Genomic DNA, 20,758 nt, shown 5'->3' with positions numbered 1-20,758 from the left:
TCTAACTTATCATCTGAATGTGAAATGTGACAAACCTCATATCAAATTTTCAATAATAACCAATTTTCTTAAAAAATATAAATAAAATCTTACAGGGAATAATTTGAAGAGAGGAAATCGTCCCGTGGTCCATCCTTTTTTAGAACTGTACTTGAAATATGGAATAGTAAAATCTCGTAAGCCCTGGGAAAATAATATCATGAGCCCTATTGTTCTGAAAAAGAAGAAATATATTTAATTGATTGTAATCAAATCAGTTTTGAAACACAGACGCCATTCCATACTTACAAAGCTGCAATCCCCCAATGCCCTGAAGCAGAGTGTGCCGCTTCTGCGAAGAGGGGCAGAGTCACGAGGCTTATGGTGGGCACAATAGCTAAAGGTGTTATCCAGTTCAAAAGAAGTCCAATCATTCCTGTCATTCCAATCAACATCTCAAACACAGAAGCTCCGATGATAGCTCCTTGAACCTGTGGTCAGTGAAGGAACTACTTTCAATTCCATTTTTATTATTTCGCTGAGTCTTTGTTCTAAATCAAGGGTAAGGTCACAGACTCTGGACCGATGGTCTTCTGGTTAGAAACTCACAAACATTCACGGTATATATGTACCAGGGTGCATGTTAAACTCGAAGGCGTGTGTGAAATGCCTTTCCCCAAGGCATTGTATGGAAGCTTAAAGAGGGGAATACCATCTCAGTGGCTGTCACTTTGCGAATAATTGTCATCTGAATCACTATTCAAAATGACGAGATTCTCCCAAAAATAGCCTTCCTATTTTTAAAAAATATTGTGTTAATCTAATCTAATTTAAATGCAATCATTTGCATTACACCAGACCTATCAAAATCAAAAGATAAGGTGTGCCAAATAATAACTGTCTCAATTAACTTCAGACTAAATAATAATGATAACAAAATGCAGAATTTTGGTTAATTTTAAGTAATAGTAAAAAAGAAATAAGAATAATGGTAAAATTCGTGCTTTTTTTTTTTTTTTTTTTTTTACAAACACTCATCAAATTTCCTATTTTGATATCATTTTGCTAGTACTGACTTCAATACGACAGGCAATATTTCTGTACTTTAGAATGGCGACATATTTTTTTTATAAATGAAAATATTTTCATACCGACAAATATTATCAGCATTCATATCTACGTATGAATTTTCTGCTGTCTGGCAAATATTTTTAAAATTGATACTTTCCCTCCTATGTGACGAATTTTACCTTCAAAGTAGAACCACGCTGAATTTCGATTAACTTCAGTTCCATTTGAGTAGAATCGATCTTTTATGAAAAAAAACCCAGAAATATTTCCATTGAGACAATACAGTCTTATTTAAACTTCCTAAAGACCACTATACGAACTTTGAAATATTTAAAATTCAGCTATAACTACAAAATATGAAAAGCTTTATTACATGATATTACGTTCTTTGGTCGACAAAAATGCGCGTTATGATTTGGGAATTTTACTTACTTGTATACATAGTCGAATATTAATTGCAAACCTCATAGTTAAGAAGAGGGGGGAAAACATAGTATAAATAGACTGACACTTTCCGAAATTTTGTACCAACCAAATTTTGTATAGTAAGTCTCTAACTGAGACTTACTATGAATAACCGTTTACTTAAAGTGTATTTTTGTTAAGAACGCTAATTAAAATGACAAAAGAATCCAAAAGAACTTCTTTCAGAGTAGTACATTTTATTTTAAAATATAATTTCAGGAAATTAGCGGAATAAGATGGCAGATTTTCAAGCAATTAATTATTGCCAAGAGATCCATAATGACAGGCTTTGTAATAAACAAGCGAATAAATAAACCTAAAGATTAAAGCTCGTATTCAAATTTAATACATTATCTGCGATATACGAATTAGATGTAAATGCCAGAAAAGACAAACAGTACTTGTGCCCGTTATATACGCAAAAATGGAAATAAAAAATACATACTGTCAAATCTTAGCCCAAAGCGAACATTCTTGGTTCTTCCGTAGCAATGAATGTGCTTAATCATCCTACATTTGTCTTTCATTTCAAACTAGAATGTTAACCCCACGAATCAAATTTTTACGATTTGTTACCGTAATAGGAAAAACTCAATATAAATTGCAAATCATACCAGAAATTCTTTGCCAATCCATATTCCGTGAATTCATCCAACCAGTTTTGAATGATGCTTGTTGTAATTCGCAATTGTCCTTTTATTTGAATGTTATGTCAACAACTTAAAGTGCTGACATTTCAACATCGAATTATTCTATTCTTACACGTCTTTTAGAAGCGTATTTTCTTGGCTACATATTGGCTCCCCAGTAAAATTTGCATCAGGCAGGGTGTCATATAATATCTTTTAATAGCAATTCACTGTTGATCAGAAACATCATAAGATTTCTCCTCTTTCTTTCTCTTTTAAATAAAAAAAAATCCTGAACACATGCATTAGTTTCGAGAAAAACAATTCGGTCAATTAAATTTTCATATCACAAAGATCGTTGGATATTTTATGTTTTACTTACTAGTTTTTTTTATGACATTGCTTTCTTTCCCACTCATCGATGACCTCAATAAGATATTAAATTTTAGCATTATATTCATTTTAGCGCAGATTGCTTTAACTGAGTTTCTTCTGAATATTTATTTTAAAGAACTTCTAGTCTAGTCAATTTTTCATTAAAAGCATTAAAAAATGTGATGAAAATACAGTCATGCAAAAAAGTATTCGCACATTTTTAACAAAAAAAAAAAGTGAAATTGATTATTTCTGTTATTTTTGAGAATAACTATAACTTTTGTTAGAATGTTATAAAAAGTACTATTAGACATAATTGGAGGAAAAAAGGAGCGGAATAAATTAAATAATTACACTAATTTTTCACCTTTCATTATAAATAAGATAAAAGAAAATGTCAAAAAGTGTTCGAACAGTGAGAGATATTGAAGACATTTGGCGATAAATCAAAAGCAATGAAAGGCTTACTTGCTTTAAGGTAAGGTATATGTTTACTTGCTTACTTGCTATAAGGTATACTTAAGGTTACTTGCTTAAGGTGTTTGCCTTAAAGTAATGAAATGCTTACTTGCTTAAGGTGCCGCTTTAAGGTACAACACTTTGATTAATCAGTAATAACAATGAAAATCGAAAAGCGTTTTGCAACGTGAAACAGAAATTAGAATCGAAAGGAAAAAATTCGTTATAGAGCACTATACAAGTGGAAAATCTATTTAAAAATTAAGTGATATTTAAAAAAAACAACAGTATTTAGTATAATTTTTAAATACATGTTAGCTGGTTCTGAAGAAAATAAAGCACGAAAAGAACGTCCGGCAATTAAAAAAAATCATTATCAATCCGAAGGTAAGTGCTGTTAAATTAACACTTGAAACTAGAAAATGCTACAAGAAAATATCAAATTCACAAAATTTTAAAAAGATATTGAAAAATCTTGACTTTCATGCTCCAGTTGCTAAAAAGAAACCGTTTATTAGTGAACCAGATGGAGAGACCGAAATTTGCTTGGTGCTATTTTAAAAAACCCAAAATGATTCTGAGAATCTGTAATTTTTGTTGACTTAAGTAAATTTAATGTTTTTGGTTCAAATAGGAAGCAAAAGGTATGAAGAAGATCCAATTTTGACCTTAAATCAAGAAACTTCGTGCCTTCGTATTAATTAACAGCAAAGTGAACAAATATGGTTTCTTAGACATTCTTAAAAGAAATATTAGACAAAAGATTAAAAAAGGAAATAGATATTTTAACCAATTTTAAATTCTATCAAGGCGACGATCCGAAGCATGCGTCCCATATTTGTAGACTATGGGCTCTCTGTGATTGTTTTATGGTTCATTCAAATGCCAGCCCAAAGTGCCGACCCTAATCCTATAAAACATTTATGGGATAACAACGTTTACATGACAGTAATATTGCTAGCAAAAATATTCGGAGAGAAAAACTAATTAAAGTATGGAGAAATATTGATACCAATATATGCAAGCAATTAATCAATTCACATCCAAGTAGATTGAAAGAAAAAATAAAAAACAAGGATCGGCCAACAAAATATTAAAATAGTGTTTTCAAGTAGCAAAAATATTTTTATTAATTAATTTACGAGCGTCCGAACACTTTTTTTTTTTGGATTAAAAATCTTCTGCAAAAGTATTATAGCAATAATTATACTTTAAATTTTGAGTTTGAGGAAAGTATTTCAGTAGCATAAGTATTTTAACATCTTGTAGGATTTAAAAAGGAAATTAGTTTTACAATGCATAGTATTAATGTTTTTTTTTTATTTGATGAGTAAAGTGTTATTCATTTTGGTATCCAAATACTTTTGGTATCCGAATTTCGATACATTTGTTATCCGAATACTTTTAAAAGCATTTTTATTGTTTAAGTTGTTAGGTTGGCCACCTAAAACATGCCGCTATATCACGCTGACGGATATTGTACCGGATAAGGAGGGGGAGGGGTTAAAAAACTGTTTTTTAGCTTTTAAATAAAAGACTACTGATCTGAGATGAAAAGTTAAAATTAAAAAGTTATAAGTATCAAAAAATCTATAAATTAAGCTGTAGAAGAGAGCTTATAAAATCAGAAATAACTTTTAAAAGTATTTTTAAAAAAATTTATTTTTAATTTGAGAGAGAATTTTCCCAATTACTCTATAATAAATTTTAATTTACGAAGGAATATCTTATAAATATTTCAGATCGATGCCTCCAATATGTTTAAAAAAAATTCAACTTTTTCGAAAATAAATAAATAAATAAAATCAGCAATTGAAAAATGTTTATAAGCACGTTTCTGTCAGTCCAAATTCGTGAAGCTAAAAAAAGAAAAGTTTAAGGATTTCTAATCTAATTCTAACAAAAGAATAAAGAATAATTCTCAACAAATTTTTCTGTAACTTTAGATTTCTCTGTCTCAGTTGTTGCCATTGTTCAAAAAAGAGCCAAAAATTAGATTCTGGACATTATGTTTCAATTATTATACCCGGAGTCATTTTATGATGCAACTCTCCCTCAACTTTATAAGTGTGCGCCTCGGATGGCCTCCCGATAACTTAAAGCAATAACAATGTTTGTCTGCATTTTCGTCATGTCAGAATACAATTTAAGAAATGCCATAATTGGAAACAAAAGTGTTTTCAAAAATACTTATGTAAAATATTTAGCTGTGATCCTCTATTTCAACGCAGAAGAATTAGAAAATTGCAGGTAAAATTCTCAACAGTACCTCCCTCATCCTTGGCATCCATATCTCAGCCGTTTGATCTGGTGTTAAAGACATATTAGAGTTCTTTTCAGGACATTTCCATTCTGGTAAATGAAGTATTGTTAGAAGAGGAACCAGAAAAGCCATTGAACTCCCCTGAACAATGGGCAATCTGTAATAATGAAAGGTTACTGTAAGAATTGGGCCATTTAGATATTGCTAAAAAATCATACAGCTGGACAATTTTTATATTGATTTAATTTATCGAATAAATGCTTACTGATCTGTTTACAAATGCACAATTTCTTTTAAATATTATTATTCAAAAACGGGTAGATCGATGAAAGTTTTAAAAGGGAATTCCTCTGGATCTGGATAATTGTTGGCTCAATTCAAGTGCAACACAAATGCGAAAAATCATTCTTGAAATCCCCCTTCCCCAGAAAAGTCATACACAGTAATTAAGTATTTTATATTCTAGAATTCTTACAAAAAGCAAGAAATATTTTACGTTTATATTTTCTTATTAGCCTTGATGTTAAATAAATTTAATTGTAGAATACCAAGCATTTATCAGTATCTTACCTAGTCCCGACTGTAGTTTGAAGCAGTGTACCTATTCCTGATACAAAGAGGGTTGTCGATATTAGATAACCTCGAGTTGCGTCGTCATTCGGAATGCAGAGATGAGAGGATATTAAATATGGATAAGATACGGTGCCTCCTAGCATCATCAAATAATGCTGTGGAAAAACAAGAAACATTTATTTCCCAAAAAGTGAAATAATTCAGCAAACAGCGAGAGAGAGAGAGAAAGAAAGAGAGATTCGAATCTGTAGTTCGAAACATCGTAGCAAGATAATATTTTAGGTTTGATGAACTCCTTTTTATATTATTTTTAAAAACTAATAACAAGGATAACGTGCACGGAAAAATGTATTTAACGTCTTCCCAACGCGAGTGTGTATAAACGTAGTAATTGAAACAATGAAAAATTCTGTTGTAATACGTAACAAAAATATTTTGCAAAAATTATTTAGAATTAACAAAGAAAATTGTATGGAAATAAAGTTTGAGCTAAAGCTAATTTTTTTTAAATTCTAAAGAGATGTTATAGGATCGTTAAGGGGTTCAGTAAAAAGTCCGAGTTAGAGTAATAGTTATTTATTTATAGGTTACGTTACACAATTTACAGGTTATGTTAGACAATTTGCATACAAATTTTAGAAATAATTTTGAGATACAGATATAAGAGCATGGATCAAAGCCTGCAGCACATGTTTTGATCCATGCTCTTATATCTGTAATAATAATGCCTGACCTGACTGAGTTATAGAGCCACAAAGCATCAGAGGGCGCTGTCTCTGACATCACCATAGTCAGTTATGGTTTGAGTTACAAGAGCGCCAACAATGTAAAAATAGTAATAAAATGTTCCAAAGGAATAGAATTAAAGCGTCGATTAATTTTAAACTAAAATTTTGAAAATCCCTTTCTCACTTATAAACTTTATTATAATTGCTTATTCATAAAACGTATTTTCCTTTTATAATTTATACGTATTAAAAGAAATATGCTACTAAATTTTTTTAAAAAGCACATTTTTTAGTGAAAAACTAAAATGGATTAGATATTCCCTTTAAAAGTTAATTTTTTTATTAATTAGTGTGAAGAACGTTTAATTGGTTAGTTGTATGAAGTTATACGACGTGACAGATGGATTTCGTTGACTGTTCCAAACATAAGACAAAAATAAAATAAAAATACTAAAACCGAAATTAAACATTTAGAACCCTCTTTGGATTTAGTATAATTTAGTTAAATCAGCTTTCTGTTCTATTACGTTAGATTGATGAATAATTGCGAATCATAGTTAAATGACGTCATCAACACTACAGCTGTGGGCCGTTTGACTTCAACAGATCCAATATCTTTAGATACTTTTATCGTACATTTTGTTATTTGAGTGCTGAAGTGTTAAGGAACTGTAGTCAGCTGAACAGTTGTCAAACATGTTTTTTTATTTAGTTCCTTTTACTGCGCATACTCATATAAGCAAACAAAAGTAAAATATCAACCACACTTCACCATAAATAATCTTTTTATGTTTTCGCTATGAAAAAACTCAACGAATGATATCTTTGTAAACTCTCTTGAAAAATATAAGGGAATTCGGAAGATTTGATCCTAGTTTTTTCCCAAACATTTCTAAACTACTGTGCAACAAATTACAGCTTGAAGTATACCAAAATATGTTTAGAAATACTCGGAGTCATACCTTCAAGGCGTAAAATTCCAATCCAGAAAAAAAATGAGAAGGAGAACATTGATTTCGGAACACATTCTACTACACACTATTGCAATGATTTTTGAGAATCCTTTCCAATACACTATACGGCCAAAGGCACTAAAAATTAATCACCAACTTTCACTTAATTTGAGAAAATCGTTTAGGGGTAAGTCTTCCCTGCGTGAACATACTAGCATACAAAGCCAATACATCAACAAGAATTTTTGGTCCGCTTAAGTTCTCGGATTGAGAGGCTGGACGAGTAAGTTATTTTATCAAGGAAGCTCTCGGCTATTCGTTAAAATCAGATTTACTGAGTAATCTGTCACCCAAGGCCTTTATCCCATTTAATATAGATACAAAATGAAGTTATTAAAAAAAGTTATGGTGTTTAAGAGAGAAAAGCTAGCATTCAGTAATTTTTGTAAAGGTATCAGCAGAGTAGATTTGATTTTTAACTAGAAATGCATTTTTTTATAAACAGTATGAATAAAAAATGTAGAGGTAGAAAAAAACTCCAGAATAACATTTTCATGAAATAAACATAAAATATATGAATTCATGATTTTGATTCACATATAAATTAAAATTACTTTACGATTTTTGATTAACCTAATAGTTGAAAAGAAAATGTGCCAATATAAATTAAACATCTTTTATCTCTGCTATAAAAACAGTCATTTCAAGTAGTAGGTGTCCGTCATTTTAGTAGGCTGTGGGCATACAATAAAGATGTTGTGGTTGGTTAACAGTTTCATCGTCGATGAGAGGGCATACTTTCTTATGTGAGCTCCATGCATACATTTCAGTTCTACACTCTCGCGATCCGCAGCGTTTACTGCTCAGTCAATTTGTTCATACTTTTAATTTATTTGACTTCTATCAGATTTGCACTCATTTCCTCATGTACTAGAGTTCTGAAATTCTGTAATCTCGGTCACACTGCCGCTTTTTAATACCTTTCGGTCACTTACTCTCTTTCTTTTATTAAGCCTGTATTGAATCTGTGAGATGCTATCAAATAGTTGATTTGAGAAAAATAAATTGTAAGATTTCATAATAATTCTAATAGTGAAATATTTTCAAGATTAATGAATAGGAAATAATAAATATAAGAAAAGTTTTGAAAAAGTATCAATAAGTTTTTATTAGCGTATGCATTAAATACTTTTTTAATTTAACCCTTTCTAGGGCCGTGGGAAGTATGCTTCCCACCAAATTTATCATCTTTATATGAAATTATGTAGGTTGGCATAAGTTTTGACAAATTTTTTTAGAAGGACAGAAACTTAGATGCTTCAGCTCTTTATCTCACACAAAATGATGTGTCTTGATTTGTACTTAATTATTAATTAACCAAATTAATTAATTAATCAAATTAAATTTATCTAATAAGCTAAATGAATCCCTTTTCTTATTCTAATTTCAAGCCTCAAAATATTTTAACATATTATGACTAGAAAAAAAATGGCCCTTTAAAGGGTTAAAAAAGCAGAAGTCGTAAAAGCTAGCAGTGCTCATAACAATACGAAAATAAAATTGAACTTCGATAAACATACAAAGAAAGAAAATTTAAAACAGTCGTTAAAAATTGATTATCATTTACTGAAACAGAAACCTCAATAAAATACAAAACAAACATTTATACATGAAAATGAATGTAATCAGAGTGGAAAGCAATGTAATCAGAGTGGAAAGCTAGGGCGAAACTTTCACGCATACTTGTTAAGGTCTGATCCCTCCCGCATTAACTGATGGGCCTTCGGTAAGACCGTAAGTAATTGGCATGGTATTAGTAAACAATAGTTACGATCTTTGGAGTGAACCTGATACTTTTACTGAATCTATCATATAAATATGCATTTTTCACACTTTTTTTCGGACCGAATAAAAACAAAATTTGACATGAAACTACAGTTGTAGTCACAAGAAGACATGCCAAATTTCATTGATGTAAGTCATTCTGATTATAACTTATTGCGTTTATATGCATGCGAAAGGACAGACCGACAGAAACTCAACCCTTTGACGGATTTTGTTCAAAGTTTTAAAAACATCTATATTTTAGATGCTAAATCAGTGTACCAAATTTTATTTATCTAACTCAGCGTTTTCGTGTTTATTTGTAATCGAGCAGCCAGGCAGATAAACTTCTTGTGAATAAATTTCGTTCAAAATTTGAAAAAAAAATCTGCAGATCTGGTCATACGTCCATATACCAAATTTTGTCCATCTAGCTCAAAGTATTTTATCGTGTTCAGAAACAGACAGATATAATGCTAAAAACGTGTTTTTCAGACTTGGGGAGGTGTGAAAGTGGAGATTTATTAAGATCTCGAGTTCGAATTATTTGACGATTCCTCTATACTTCGTAGACGAGAAAGTAAAAACAGTCGAGGTCTAAAATCAGAAACTTTAACCCCATAACGGCAGCTCAAGTGGTGTGGGTTGGGGGCTTTCACGTGATTTTCGCTTATCGACAAGGGATGTTGATTTTGAACGATTCGTCTGTGTTCCGTGCCTTAAATAATCCGTGTTCTTAACATTCACTAGGTCATAAATTTATTGTTACAGATAGATGGAAGTAATCGGTAGAGAATGAGCCCACATATGACTGAAGATTCTGAAAAATATTTGAATTTTAAAGAGCTCAAGATTCATTTGACATCGTCGGCAAAGAGTCACCTTTTGGCCCTGTCTTCTTGTTTTCTGTTATTTTAGAATCTTTTTTTAACACCAAAGAGCGCATAAACGAAAAGTATTCGTTTGGAAATATCTTCATTCAAATGGAATATCTTTCAAATAACAGTTATACTCACCTGAAAGCTTAAAATGAGACTCACATACCATGGCGGAATGTCATCGATTTTATAATCTATATCCTTACTTAGACCCTCAATTGTATGAATGGTAACATCAGCCTTATTTTCTGATGCCTGAAAATTAAAAAAATATATATTAAAGATTTGGTTTATCTATGAAAGAACCATAGATATATAATATCACCATATGAGGTCAAAAAACTTATTTTGAATAGTTTTCGTAATAGCTGCAAAAAATACATTACTATTATTATTATAATTCAAATCGAAATACTAAGCATATTCGGAAAGTAAGTACCGTTTTATTGTTCCTTCGCCCCAACACTGCGGTCTGCGTTCTTGCGCTGTTCACTGGCTTTCAACTGACGCATTTGGGTTGCTTTACGTTATGTTTACAGTTAGCTGCACACATTTAAAATGTTTACGACAATGACTGACCCCCGCCGACTGCGAGATTCGTGCTGTCATTCGATTTTTGAGCTCAAGAAATGTGGAACCGGCTGAAATCTATCGTCAAGTTACTGATGTTTACGGTGAAGACACGATGTGAGATGGAAGGGTGGGAAAATGGGTTAGAATATTTCATGAAGGTCGATCAAATGTCCACAATGTGGCTCGGAGTGGTCAGCCTTCTTTTGTCAACGATGATCTCGTAAGGAAAGTGGATGAAAAAATCCACGAGAATAGACGTTTCACAATGACGCTGCTTTCAGACGGATTTCACCTACGCAATTTCACCTTCTGTTTCGTACGAAATTGTTACAAATTGCTTAGGTTATCACAAGGTGTGTTCCTGATGGGTTTCAAAATGGCTCACTGATGGCGGGAAGTTTCTATGAAGAAGGTATAGAAAAGCTGGTAACACGCTACGACAAGTGTTTCAACACTGGCGGGAACTATGTAGAAAAATAATTTAAAGTATGCTTTTTCATGTAAAAATAAAATTGGTTTGGAAAAATTTTTTAATAGTTTTTTTTTCTTCCTTTTTTTCCCAAAAAGTTACTCATTTTTCGAATACGCCTCTTATCATCAAAACACATTTTTTAAAAAAAACTTTGGATCACGATCACAACAGGGGATTAGCAGAAAAAAATTTTTTTGCCCCGATATCTACAACAGGCTTTTTATCTTTCGTCTTCTTCAGTATCTAAAAGCAAAAACAGTTTTTTAAAAATTTATCCTCACTCAAAACATTTCTTTTGAAACTTATAACTGCTCTTAAAACATCCTATGAGCTTTTCAAATGAAAATGGGAACACGAAAGTTTTTTTTTTTCAGTCAGAAATGCATCTTAATTGAGAAAATTCTTTAAAAGCCAGATTTCTTATTTTTTTAATTCTAGGAAATACTGCAATTCCTACTATTTGCACGAATATACAAATGATTTATTTTCTCTAAATATCCCCTGAAAAGTCTTATTTTTGAATCTTACTATTTACATTCCAGAAGAAAATTGGGTATCATTATTCGTATCTCGAGTAATAGGGGAAAAAAAACTTAATTTACTTGCATTAAATAACAAGCGTTATCATCTTATATGAGTCGGTCATGATCGTAGCTACATTAATTAGACAGCCGATGGATATTTACTCTCTTAAAGTATCAGTTGTTCTTTCTACATGTTTTACACTGTTCGCAAAACATTCTCTAAAAATTATATTCCTTTTCGCAATACCAGTTTCATGAAACATGATTAGGTATAAGATAGTTACAACATAAAAAGTCCATCTAGATTTTTCATCATCTTCATCTGTATCAATATTTTCAAGGTTTATTCAGATAAACATAGTACGAGTAAACATCAAATGAGCAAGATGGATTTAGAATTTCTTCATTCAAACTGCTTTTCGTTTTTACCAATTTGGAAATAATTTCAACGTAACATGTTATTAATTTTCCTTATAATTTTAATACGTTATCTAGCATTTCAGTTAATGACTTGATTTAGTTTGGTTATATTAACGTCTCGTTTTAAAGCAACACTAGGGCTATTATGGGACGGACCTCGTGATTTTGAACCGCAGTCAGATGACGAGGACTACATCTAAGCTGGCACTCCCTCTCCAAGCTTCCATACCACACCAGCGAGAGAACGTTTGGCCCCGATGGATTTAACTTACACCAGACCCGCTTACACGACGGTTCTTCGGTGGAATCGGGTCTCGAACCTGAACTCTGCGGTTCCAAACCAGAGACTTTACCACCAGGCCACTACGGCCTTTGTAAGACTAAACTGGCATCCTCTTAAATTTGAAATTTAATTTTAAAACACTGCAGATGATGAGGATAAAACAAATGGCATTTTGAATGGCAATGGCAATACAAACATGCATTCGTTTAAATATGTCGATTTACAGAAAATTAAATTATAAAGAGCAATTCTTATTTTTAAATAAGGCGTTAACAACTTGGAGATCACAAAGTGCTGATTAATCAAACTATATTACATTTAATTCTAACTGTACAGTCCTAACAGACTCTAAAGGGTAAAATCTGAGCTTTGGGATTGGAGGATTGCTGGCTCGAGATCTGATTCCATCAAATTTCTGCAGTGCATGTTAAATCTCATGTGGTGGATCAAACGTCGAGCTCAAGGACATTTGACTACGGCTCAAAACTGTGAATCCTCGTGTCACTTCAAAACTTCAGGGATATAATACTGCACATCTTTCTAAGGGGCACTTCATTCTAACTCTTCTTTCAATGTTAAAAAGAATATGAATAAGGACACTCTCGACACAAATATCCAAATAAAAGTTAATAATCAAATAAATAATATTATTTTTGAATAATTTTCAATAATACTAATAACTATCATTCAATCAGGATAATTTTTATTTTAGTAACATTTACTATATTTTATTATACGACTCAAGCTTATTTATATATTCAAGCATTATAGATTGTAGAAATTTTCTTTGTAATTGCGCAGTTTTATGTGATCATTTTTAACCAATTTATAATAAACAATTTATGTGATTAATTATTTTTTCCAATTTATAAAAAAATTGTAAACATCATGCCAAATAGCGCCGTTAGGATTATCACTTTATAAAGAGATATGGAATATTGCCCTTTTCTTTCTCTTAGTTGGGAAATTGAAAAAATAGCTATTAAATCATTTTAATATAACAATTGATTTTTATATTCCTAATCCTCATGAAATCGATAGCGGACACAATTAATAAATATTATTGATGTTCTAAATTTTATTTTTAATTTTAATGCTATAACAATTTTATTAAATGTAAGTCAAAAAAGTGTCATAATTATACGAAAGAAATAGGCATTTCGGTCTTTTGAAATCAGAGCAAATAATTTATTAAAAATAATTATTTAAAAATAATTTGAATAATTAATTAAAAACTAGAGTTAAAAAGTATTCGACTATTACCATGGTTGACTTTTGAAGCAGCGTAACAAAATCCAAAGTTTTACCCTTCCTTCAATTAGATTCTTGAAATCGCAATGATACACCATCTATTTCCAAAATAGTTGAAATAAGTCCCAAAGAATGTGCTTTTTGGGGAATGAAGTTCAGTTCACACACAAGAAAAGAACACAACTCTTAAATGTGCAGGTGGTAAACGCGAATTAAAGTTACGCCAGCGAACACAAAAGAACAATTTCCACATTTCGCTTGATTTTTCACTAAATCAGTCAAGATTTCCCTACGTTTAGGGAATAAATTATTGTTAGAAACATTTAAAGTCACGTTTTCCTTTTACGTATGGTTTCGGATGTACAGGAAGGGATTTTTTTTTTTTAATTGCCTCATGTTTGTTTAATATTTTTTTGTCTCGCGTGCTCCCTAAGTTCGTAATTTATTTTCGAAATATTTTGCACGGATGAATTCTAATAAAACAATATTCGTGAGTGTATCGAAAAGGTCGGATATTAACTATCTAAATGACATTATTATGCATTTTTTTCAAGGATATGCAGGAAAAATTCATTGAAGGAAAGGATTATCACGAGAATTCTGAGCATTCTATATTGATATCACAGTCATTGTTGGAAATTCTAATATATCTTATAAATATTATATCTACATTGCATTTTTTTAAAAACTGAAAAGTCCTTTAGAGAAAATTTGTTGTAGGTACAATTTTTCATTCTAAGTACTGCATTTATAATAGGTACGTTCATGATCTCATCGAAGAGAATGAGGAACGCCTGTCTTTCCTCCTTTCATGCACGAATGAATTCGTATTCGTTATTTATTTTTAGGCAAATGTAACTTTTGGATACTTCTGAACTAAACTTGTTCATTCTTAAAGAATTAGAAATTGTAACCCATTCGAAAAATACCAAAAAATAAAAAGAAGAAAAATGTCAAGTTTGTTAAAACAAATATATATGTTAGCTACATCTGCTTTTAAACTGCTGCATGTGATTGCTTGTATCGTCATAAAATGGTAGCTTTTACATCAAAATAGTTTATGTTTTGCCGTAATTGATTTCCGATATCAGATGTTTTCTTCTCATGTATCAGTATACTTCAGAAGGAATGAGTTCATTAAGAGGAGGAGGTCATAAAAATAATGATCAATAGGTTTGTAAGATTCTTCAGTAGTAGAAAGCAAAAATAATTTATGAAGTTAATAGTAAGAAGATATCATCAAACAATATTGACTCATTCAAACCGTCCCCAAAACTAGATTGTTATAAAAGTTATTTCGATTTGAAAATAAAAGGGGTTTTGATTATTTTTTAATAATTTTTTCCGTAGAAGTTTTGTTAGTTATTATTTATTTTTAACAAAAATTATGCATAATTTTATTTGCAGATATTATTTTGCTCTTGTTTTTAGTATGGAGTACATATACGAGCATTTTAGTTCTTTATTTAGATGTTATTTTCTCAAAAGCAAAAACGCCGACGTTCCTCACAAATATAAAGTTTTATCTTGTTGACAAACAAAGGCCTTAACAAAGTTATATATATATATATATATATATATATATATATATATATATATATATATATATATATATATCGAATTTCGTTCTGGTAATATTTTACTAAAAGATATGCAACTTTCCAGTCGATGAACTGAAGCTAGTGATAATTAAATTAAAATCATAAATCAGCATGTGACTCCATTCTCCGAGAATCATTTGTATAAATTTTACACCTTAAAAAACTTGTTCCATGTGAATATAAATAATGCATCAGTTGCTTGATCCATTTAAAAAAATAAATGATTTCAATTCTGGATTGTCCATCTATAAATCTATCAAAAAAGATCACGGTGAAAATTTAATGAGCCAGATTTGAATTTGCATTTAATAAAAAGAAAATATTGCTATCGATTTGGTATCATGCATCTTGATTGATGATTAATTCAATCAAACAACAAGTGAAACAATCAAAGACAAATTTTATGATTTCGGAAACTGAAAAATGAGCGGGTTTCACCTTGACCCCGCATTTTTTTTCCCCTCGTAAATCATCTAAAATTATTAGATATTATTTAGGAAGTGATGTTACATTCCCATCCACCGTATAATCCAGATCAGAATTTATTTTGATCCTTGATTAATAAAACTTTCAGTCATGAGATTTTTTTTTTTTTTTTTGTGATAAGGGTCAAGTCTATGAGACAAACAAAATGGAAAATATATATCATTGAGTGAAGTTCATTCGTTGTCTTAGAATGATTTCAATCATACACACACACACACAAAAAAAAATGAATAGCTGAACTCTCTTTAACAACAGCTGTATAATGTATTGACTTTAAGAATATGTTTCAAATATTAATATAGTACATTTTATTATTTATTAGCAATTTGTTTTCGTTTTTCACCCATGTATTCTTTGTTTTCCTTTTTTGATTTGCAATCAATATCTTCATTTGTGTTGGTAAATATTTTTTTTTTTTTTTTTTTGTTTATAGATGGATTGTCAGTAAATAAATTCAAGAAAATTAAGGAAATTTGATACAGTACGCTTGTTTATAGCCAATTTTTAGATAAAAAAATAATATCTGAATTTCTCTACACTAATTCAAATTAGGAAAGTTTAATGGTAAGGTAGCCTCCATTCATCTGATACGTATATTTTTTACAAATCAAACAAAATATTTTAAAAATTAAAGTAAGCTGTGAATAAGAAAAATTATCAGTGCTTCAAATGATACAAAAGAACAATTTTATTCTTAAAAAAATCTCTTAAAGTTCTTTCAGTAACTCAGGGCATCTGTTCTAGACGTTTCTAAGAATATTCTGAATCCAACGGTAGAGGAATGAACGGAAACACTGCACCTACACTGAATAGTTAAAGGACGTTATTCATAGAGTCGGATTAGTAGTCAGGTGTGGAATATAAATCGCGTTAGAAAACAGAAAGAATTGCATTAGGCAATGAGAAATGAACACTATCCAACTGAATTGTCTAATGTCGTAGGCAGAAACTGATTAAATGTAGGATTTAATCAGTCTCTGCCTGTATTTTAGAACCCGCTTCCAATTTTCAAAACTAGATCATTTTTATATATTTCATACTTTATATACTCAGCAACAAATATCGTGACTAACTGAAACAACAAATCATACAATTGAAGATCATATTCAAAAGAGTTTTAGTATCTTCTGTACGATAATAAAGAAATGAATTCAAAAATTACGCAACTTTTACTTTATCTTTGCTACTTTATTTAAACTTTAGTTAAAACTGATAAAATAAATTACAGAACTTTTTCACACAATACTAAATATTCTTGCTTGATTAGAAAACACGAGAAACATTGAAACTGCCCCTAAATCGTTTTTTCTCGTATATCTCCGTTATTTTGAAATGATTTGTCAAAAATTTTATGTCTGAGGATATCTCGTTATGCAGAATCAGTTAAAAGGCGAAGCATTAAGGCTTGCAATTGGAAAATTTGATGATTATTCAAAATAAATATGCAGATGTCCTCTAATTCAAAATCAATATATATATTTAAAAAGAGATTTTTGAAATGACATTTTCACCTTGAATTTAACTTTCTTAGATTAAGAGTAATAGGAATCATAGTATTCGGATTTTTTTTTTTGACTTACTGTACTTATTTCCTGGGGAAGATCGCGAAAATGTGACAGATATCACGCAACTCGATTAAAAATTAAAAACTCACAGTGGCTGTATCAAAAAATTAAAAATTTTCCAATCAAATAGTACTAAGCGTCAAAAGCTATCTATTAAATAGCACACTATTATTGAATTTTTAAAGAATTTTTGCATTTCATTCCTGGCAAGAGACTCAAAATTTTAGTTTTTAGAAAAAATTTCTGATATTTTACCATTATATTTTTTGACGGTAACTATTTCTAATTATATTTATTTTGATAAGTTCTTTTACTTGTGTATTATTAATCAATTGATGGCATTATAAATAACTGGAAACTGAAAATTTTTGGCTAGAACTGTAGTATGTGGCAATTCGATTGCTTAGTTTGAATATGCTTAGCCTTTCAACTTGATATCAGCTTCGTACTTTCCATTAAACATTTCATTTTTTGTGTGCTTCATCTAAATTTCAAAATGAAATATTATAAAGTTTTCTCTTGACTATTAATTTATAAATATTTCTTTATTAATTGGTATATTAATTATTGTGCTTCTTTATTTATTGATCATCACAATTTATTTAGAAATCGAAATCATGGCTTAGACTTGAATTTGGGTTAAGTGTCGATCATTTGTAGTTCAAATGAGTTCAATTATTCCACAAGATGGTTGGATGTGGTGATGTATTGTGGTACTATAATTAAATTAAACTGTATATATAAAAACCAAAACTCAATGAAATTTATGAAAATATCACTATTCATGTGAAAGAAATTTGGCTGCAAATTGTCTGCTCCATTTCTACATCATGAGATAATAATTACTTTGATGAGATATCAAAGGGTATTAAAATTATACTAAATTTCTTAAATGTTACTGGGCCGAAAAGCTGCTTCACGCTTCCGAATTAAAACGCAAGCCTTCAGAAGGGAGAAAAAAACCTTATTGGCGTTATTATGGACACATGCATACAAATTGTGCATTTATGACAAATGCCTGAAATTGCCACTACAAGAACAGCAATTTATAACCAACCAGAGCTTTGAAAGAGCACTAATCATTGGTATTTTTGATCTATATATATCTCTAAAATAACTATTGTAAGGGAGGACCAAGCTCTTCAAAAAGTAAGCACCAGTAAATTTCAGCAGGAAGTATTGGAACTATCTGAAATCGTCAACAAATTTTAAAATGTTGTAGTTTGTAACAGCAAGGATTTTGATTGTGGCAAAATTACTTCAGATGCTCCATTTTCAAATCAAGCTAAAGTTAATAATATTTGAAAAAACATATCAGATATGATGTTGTGGGCCGACCTGTTGCCGCCTTTGCTTCAACATTTCTTCATGGTCTCAGCAGTAAAAATAAGCCAATGATTTTTTTTTTTTAATAATTGACAGAAATAAATTTCGAAAAGAGTAATTAAAACAGAGATGCAACTTTCATGAGAAAACACTGAGAAAAGAAACTGCAGTTCTCTGAAGAATTTACTTCAATGGTTGGGAAGCGCAATTTCGGCGATGGAAAAGGCGAAACATGCTCGTTTTCGTTGCCACTGCTTAGGCCAAAGAACTTGTCTCAGTTCTTTAATAACCTTCTAACAAGTATATGGGGCAGGGTTTATTACTTTCTAGGTCAACATAGAGTGTTAAAAAACTGAGTTAGTAATTTTTTCCATCAGCCAAAGTAGATATTTATCGAAATGTTTAATAATAGGGACACGATTGCGCTGCTATTAGTGCAGAACATAGTATGATATTGCAAGACCTCCTCGAAAAGCTGATAACCAGATCACAGCAGTAGTTGGTTTGTTAAATTTATTTACTGAAAATCAACTAACCCATTTGGTAGAACGATTGACCGGGCCAACAAGTAACCTTAACGGATTCTTTGGGCCAATGGGTAATATGTTAAATAACTGCGAGCATTTATCAATTAAGGAAACCTTACAAAATTCGGAAGCTTGTACATTATTTTCTTATGTATGCGATAATTTTAGTAATGACAAAAAATACCTGTGGGATGCTTGTATGGCGGTTATTTTAGGCAATTACTCAACGAATCAAGCTAATAAAAAAGCTGGAAAATTGTTACATTTCAGGTGGTTCACGAATGCCAATTGATTGCTTTGACTTTACATAAGTGCTAAAGTAATATACTCAATACAATATAATTTTCCACAATAAAAGTTTATGAACTCGTGTGGTTTTATATGAAATATAATCTAACCATCATGGAAATTCTCCCGTTCTCCTTGACCGAGCTATAAGTTTCTCTCGATGCTTAAATAATGACTGAAACAAACTGTGCAGACAAATATTAAAAGAAATCGTTTCATTGTACAACCAACCAGTGGCTGAGGTCTCCAAAGAACATTCTGGTATATTCTCTAATAAGATGTTATCCCCCTCCCTGCATAAAATTGCACACCTTGAGCAAGACTGTGAAGGCCTGGCATGGAATTGATGAATAATTGTTACGAAATATCGATCCTTAGCGTGAATATAGCATGCAATCTTTGGCAATTAATGGTTGGCAGGCGGTTAATATACAAGGACTAGAATCGAATATGTATTTTTAACCTTTTTTCCGATTGATCGAAGCTAAAATTTAGCCTAGAGATACATTTGCAGGCACAAGATTATAAACGAAATTTCATTTATTTAAGTCGTTGCATTTTTTTGTTACTACATTTATATACATGCTAAAATACAAATCAATGAACGGTGAATTTGTCAGATTTAATTCAAAATTTAATATGAATCTACATTTTAGACTAAATCTTTGTGTTAAGTTTTATTTATATAGCTCTTTTTTTTCTTTCTTGCATACTCGGAATGATTTCCTTTTAATGGATTTCATTCAAAATTTGATAGAAATCTTATGCAAAATTCGCATTCCAACGTTCATCCGTTAATTTCAAAGCGTTTATGAATTATCATGCTCACAGACAAACAGATATAATTCCGAAGATGTGTTTTTCAGACTCAGGGCAATCTCAAATGTGGAGATTCGTCAAATACCTTTACACAATTTTAAATGAAATATTTCACAAGATTTGTTGAATAATGAAATTATAATCAAATTTAAAAAAAATTATGAGTTTAAACATTTCCCCCAATTTTAATTGATACACTTTTCACTATTTTATGAATGGTACACTTCTCACTATTTTATGATATTTTATAAATAATAAAACTGTAATCAAATTTTTTTAAAAATATATGGCCTTACATGTTCATACTTAGTAATACGAGTTGTTGGAACACAAAGATCGTTAAAAAATGCAAGGAATTAAAGAATAAAAATGTAATTTTTAAATATTGAATTATGTCAGCTGGATATGGCATTTCTTTCAAACATT

At 30.5% G+C, this 20,758-nt stretch overlaps 1 protein-coding gene across 1 annotated transcript in view; it reads right to left on the bottom strand.

Moving 5' to 3' along the window:
* The window catches only part of LOC129959094 (solute carrier family 23 member 1-like), a 99,832-nt gene that overhangs the window by 10,678 nt on the left and 68,396 nt on the right, over positions 1-20,758 (bottom strand). The window contains exons 11-15 of the mRNA XM_056071904.1: positions 10,336-10,452; positions 5,812-5,969; positions 5,248-5,398; positions 289-470; positions 94-214 (exon numbers count right to left, since the gene is read on the bottom strand). Of these exons, the coding sequence (XP_055927879.1) occupies positions 94-214; positions 289-470; positions 5,248-5,398; positions 5,812-5,969; positions 10,336-10,452 (729 nt within the window). The remainder of the gene's footprint in view (positions 1-93; positions 215-288; positions 471-5,247; positions 5,399-5,811; positions 5,970-10,335; positions 10,453-20,758) is intronic.

This window comes from Argiope bruennichi, chromosome X1 (genome assembly GCF_947563725.1).
Source record: "Argiope bruennichi chromosome X1, qqArgBrue1.1, whole genome shotgun sequence".
NCBI classification, from domain to species: Eukaryota; Metazoa; Arthropoda; class Arachnida; order Araneae; family Araneidae; genus Argiope; species Argiope bruennichi.
Note: the sequence above shows the minus strand (reverse complement) of the source record. Positions and strands in the feature narration are given on the sequence as shown.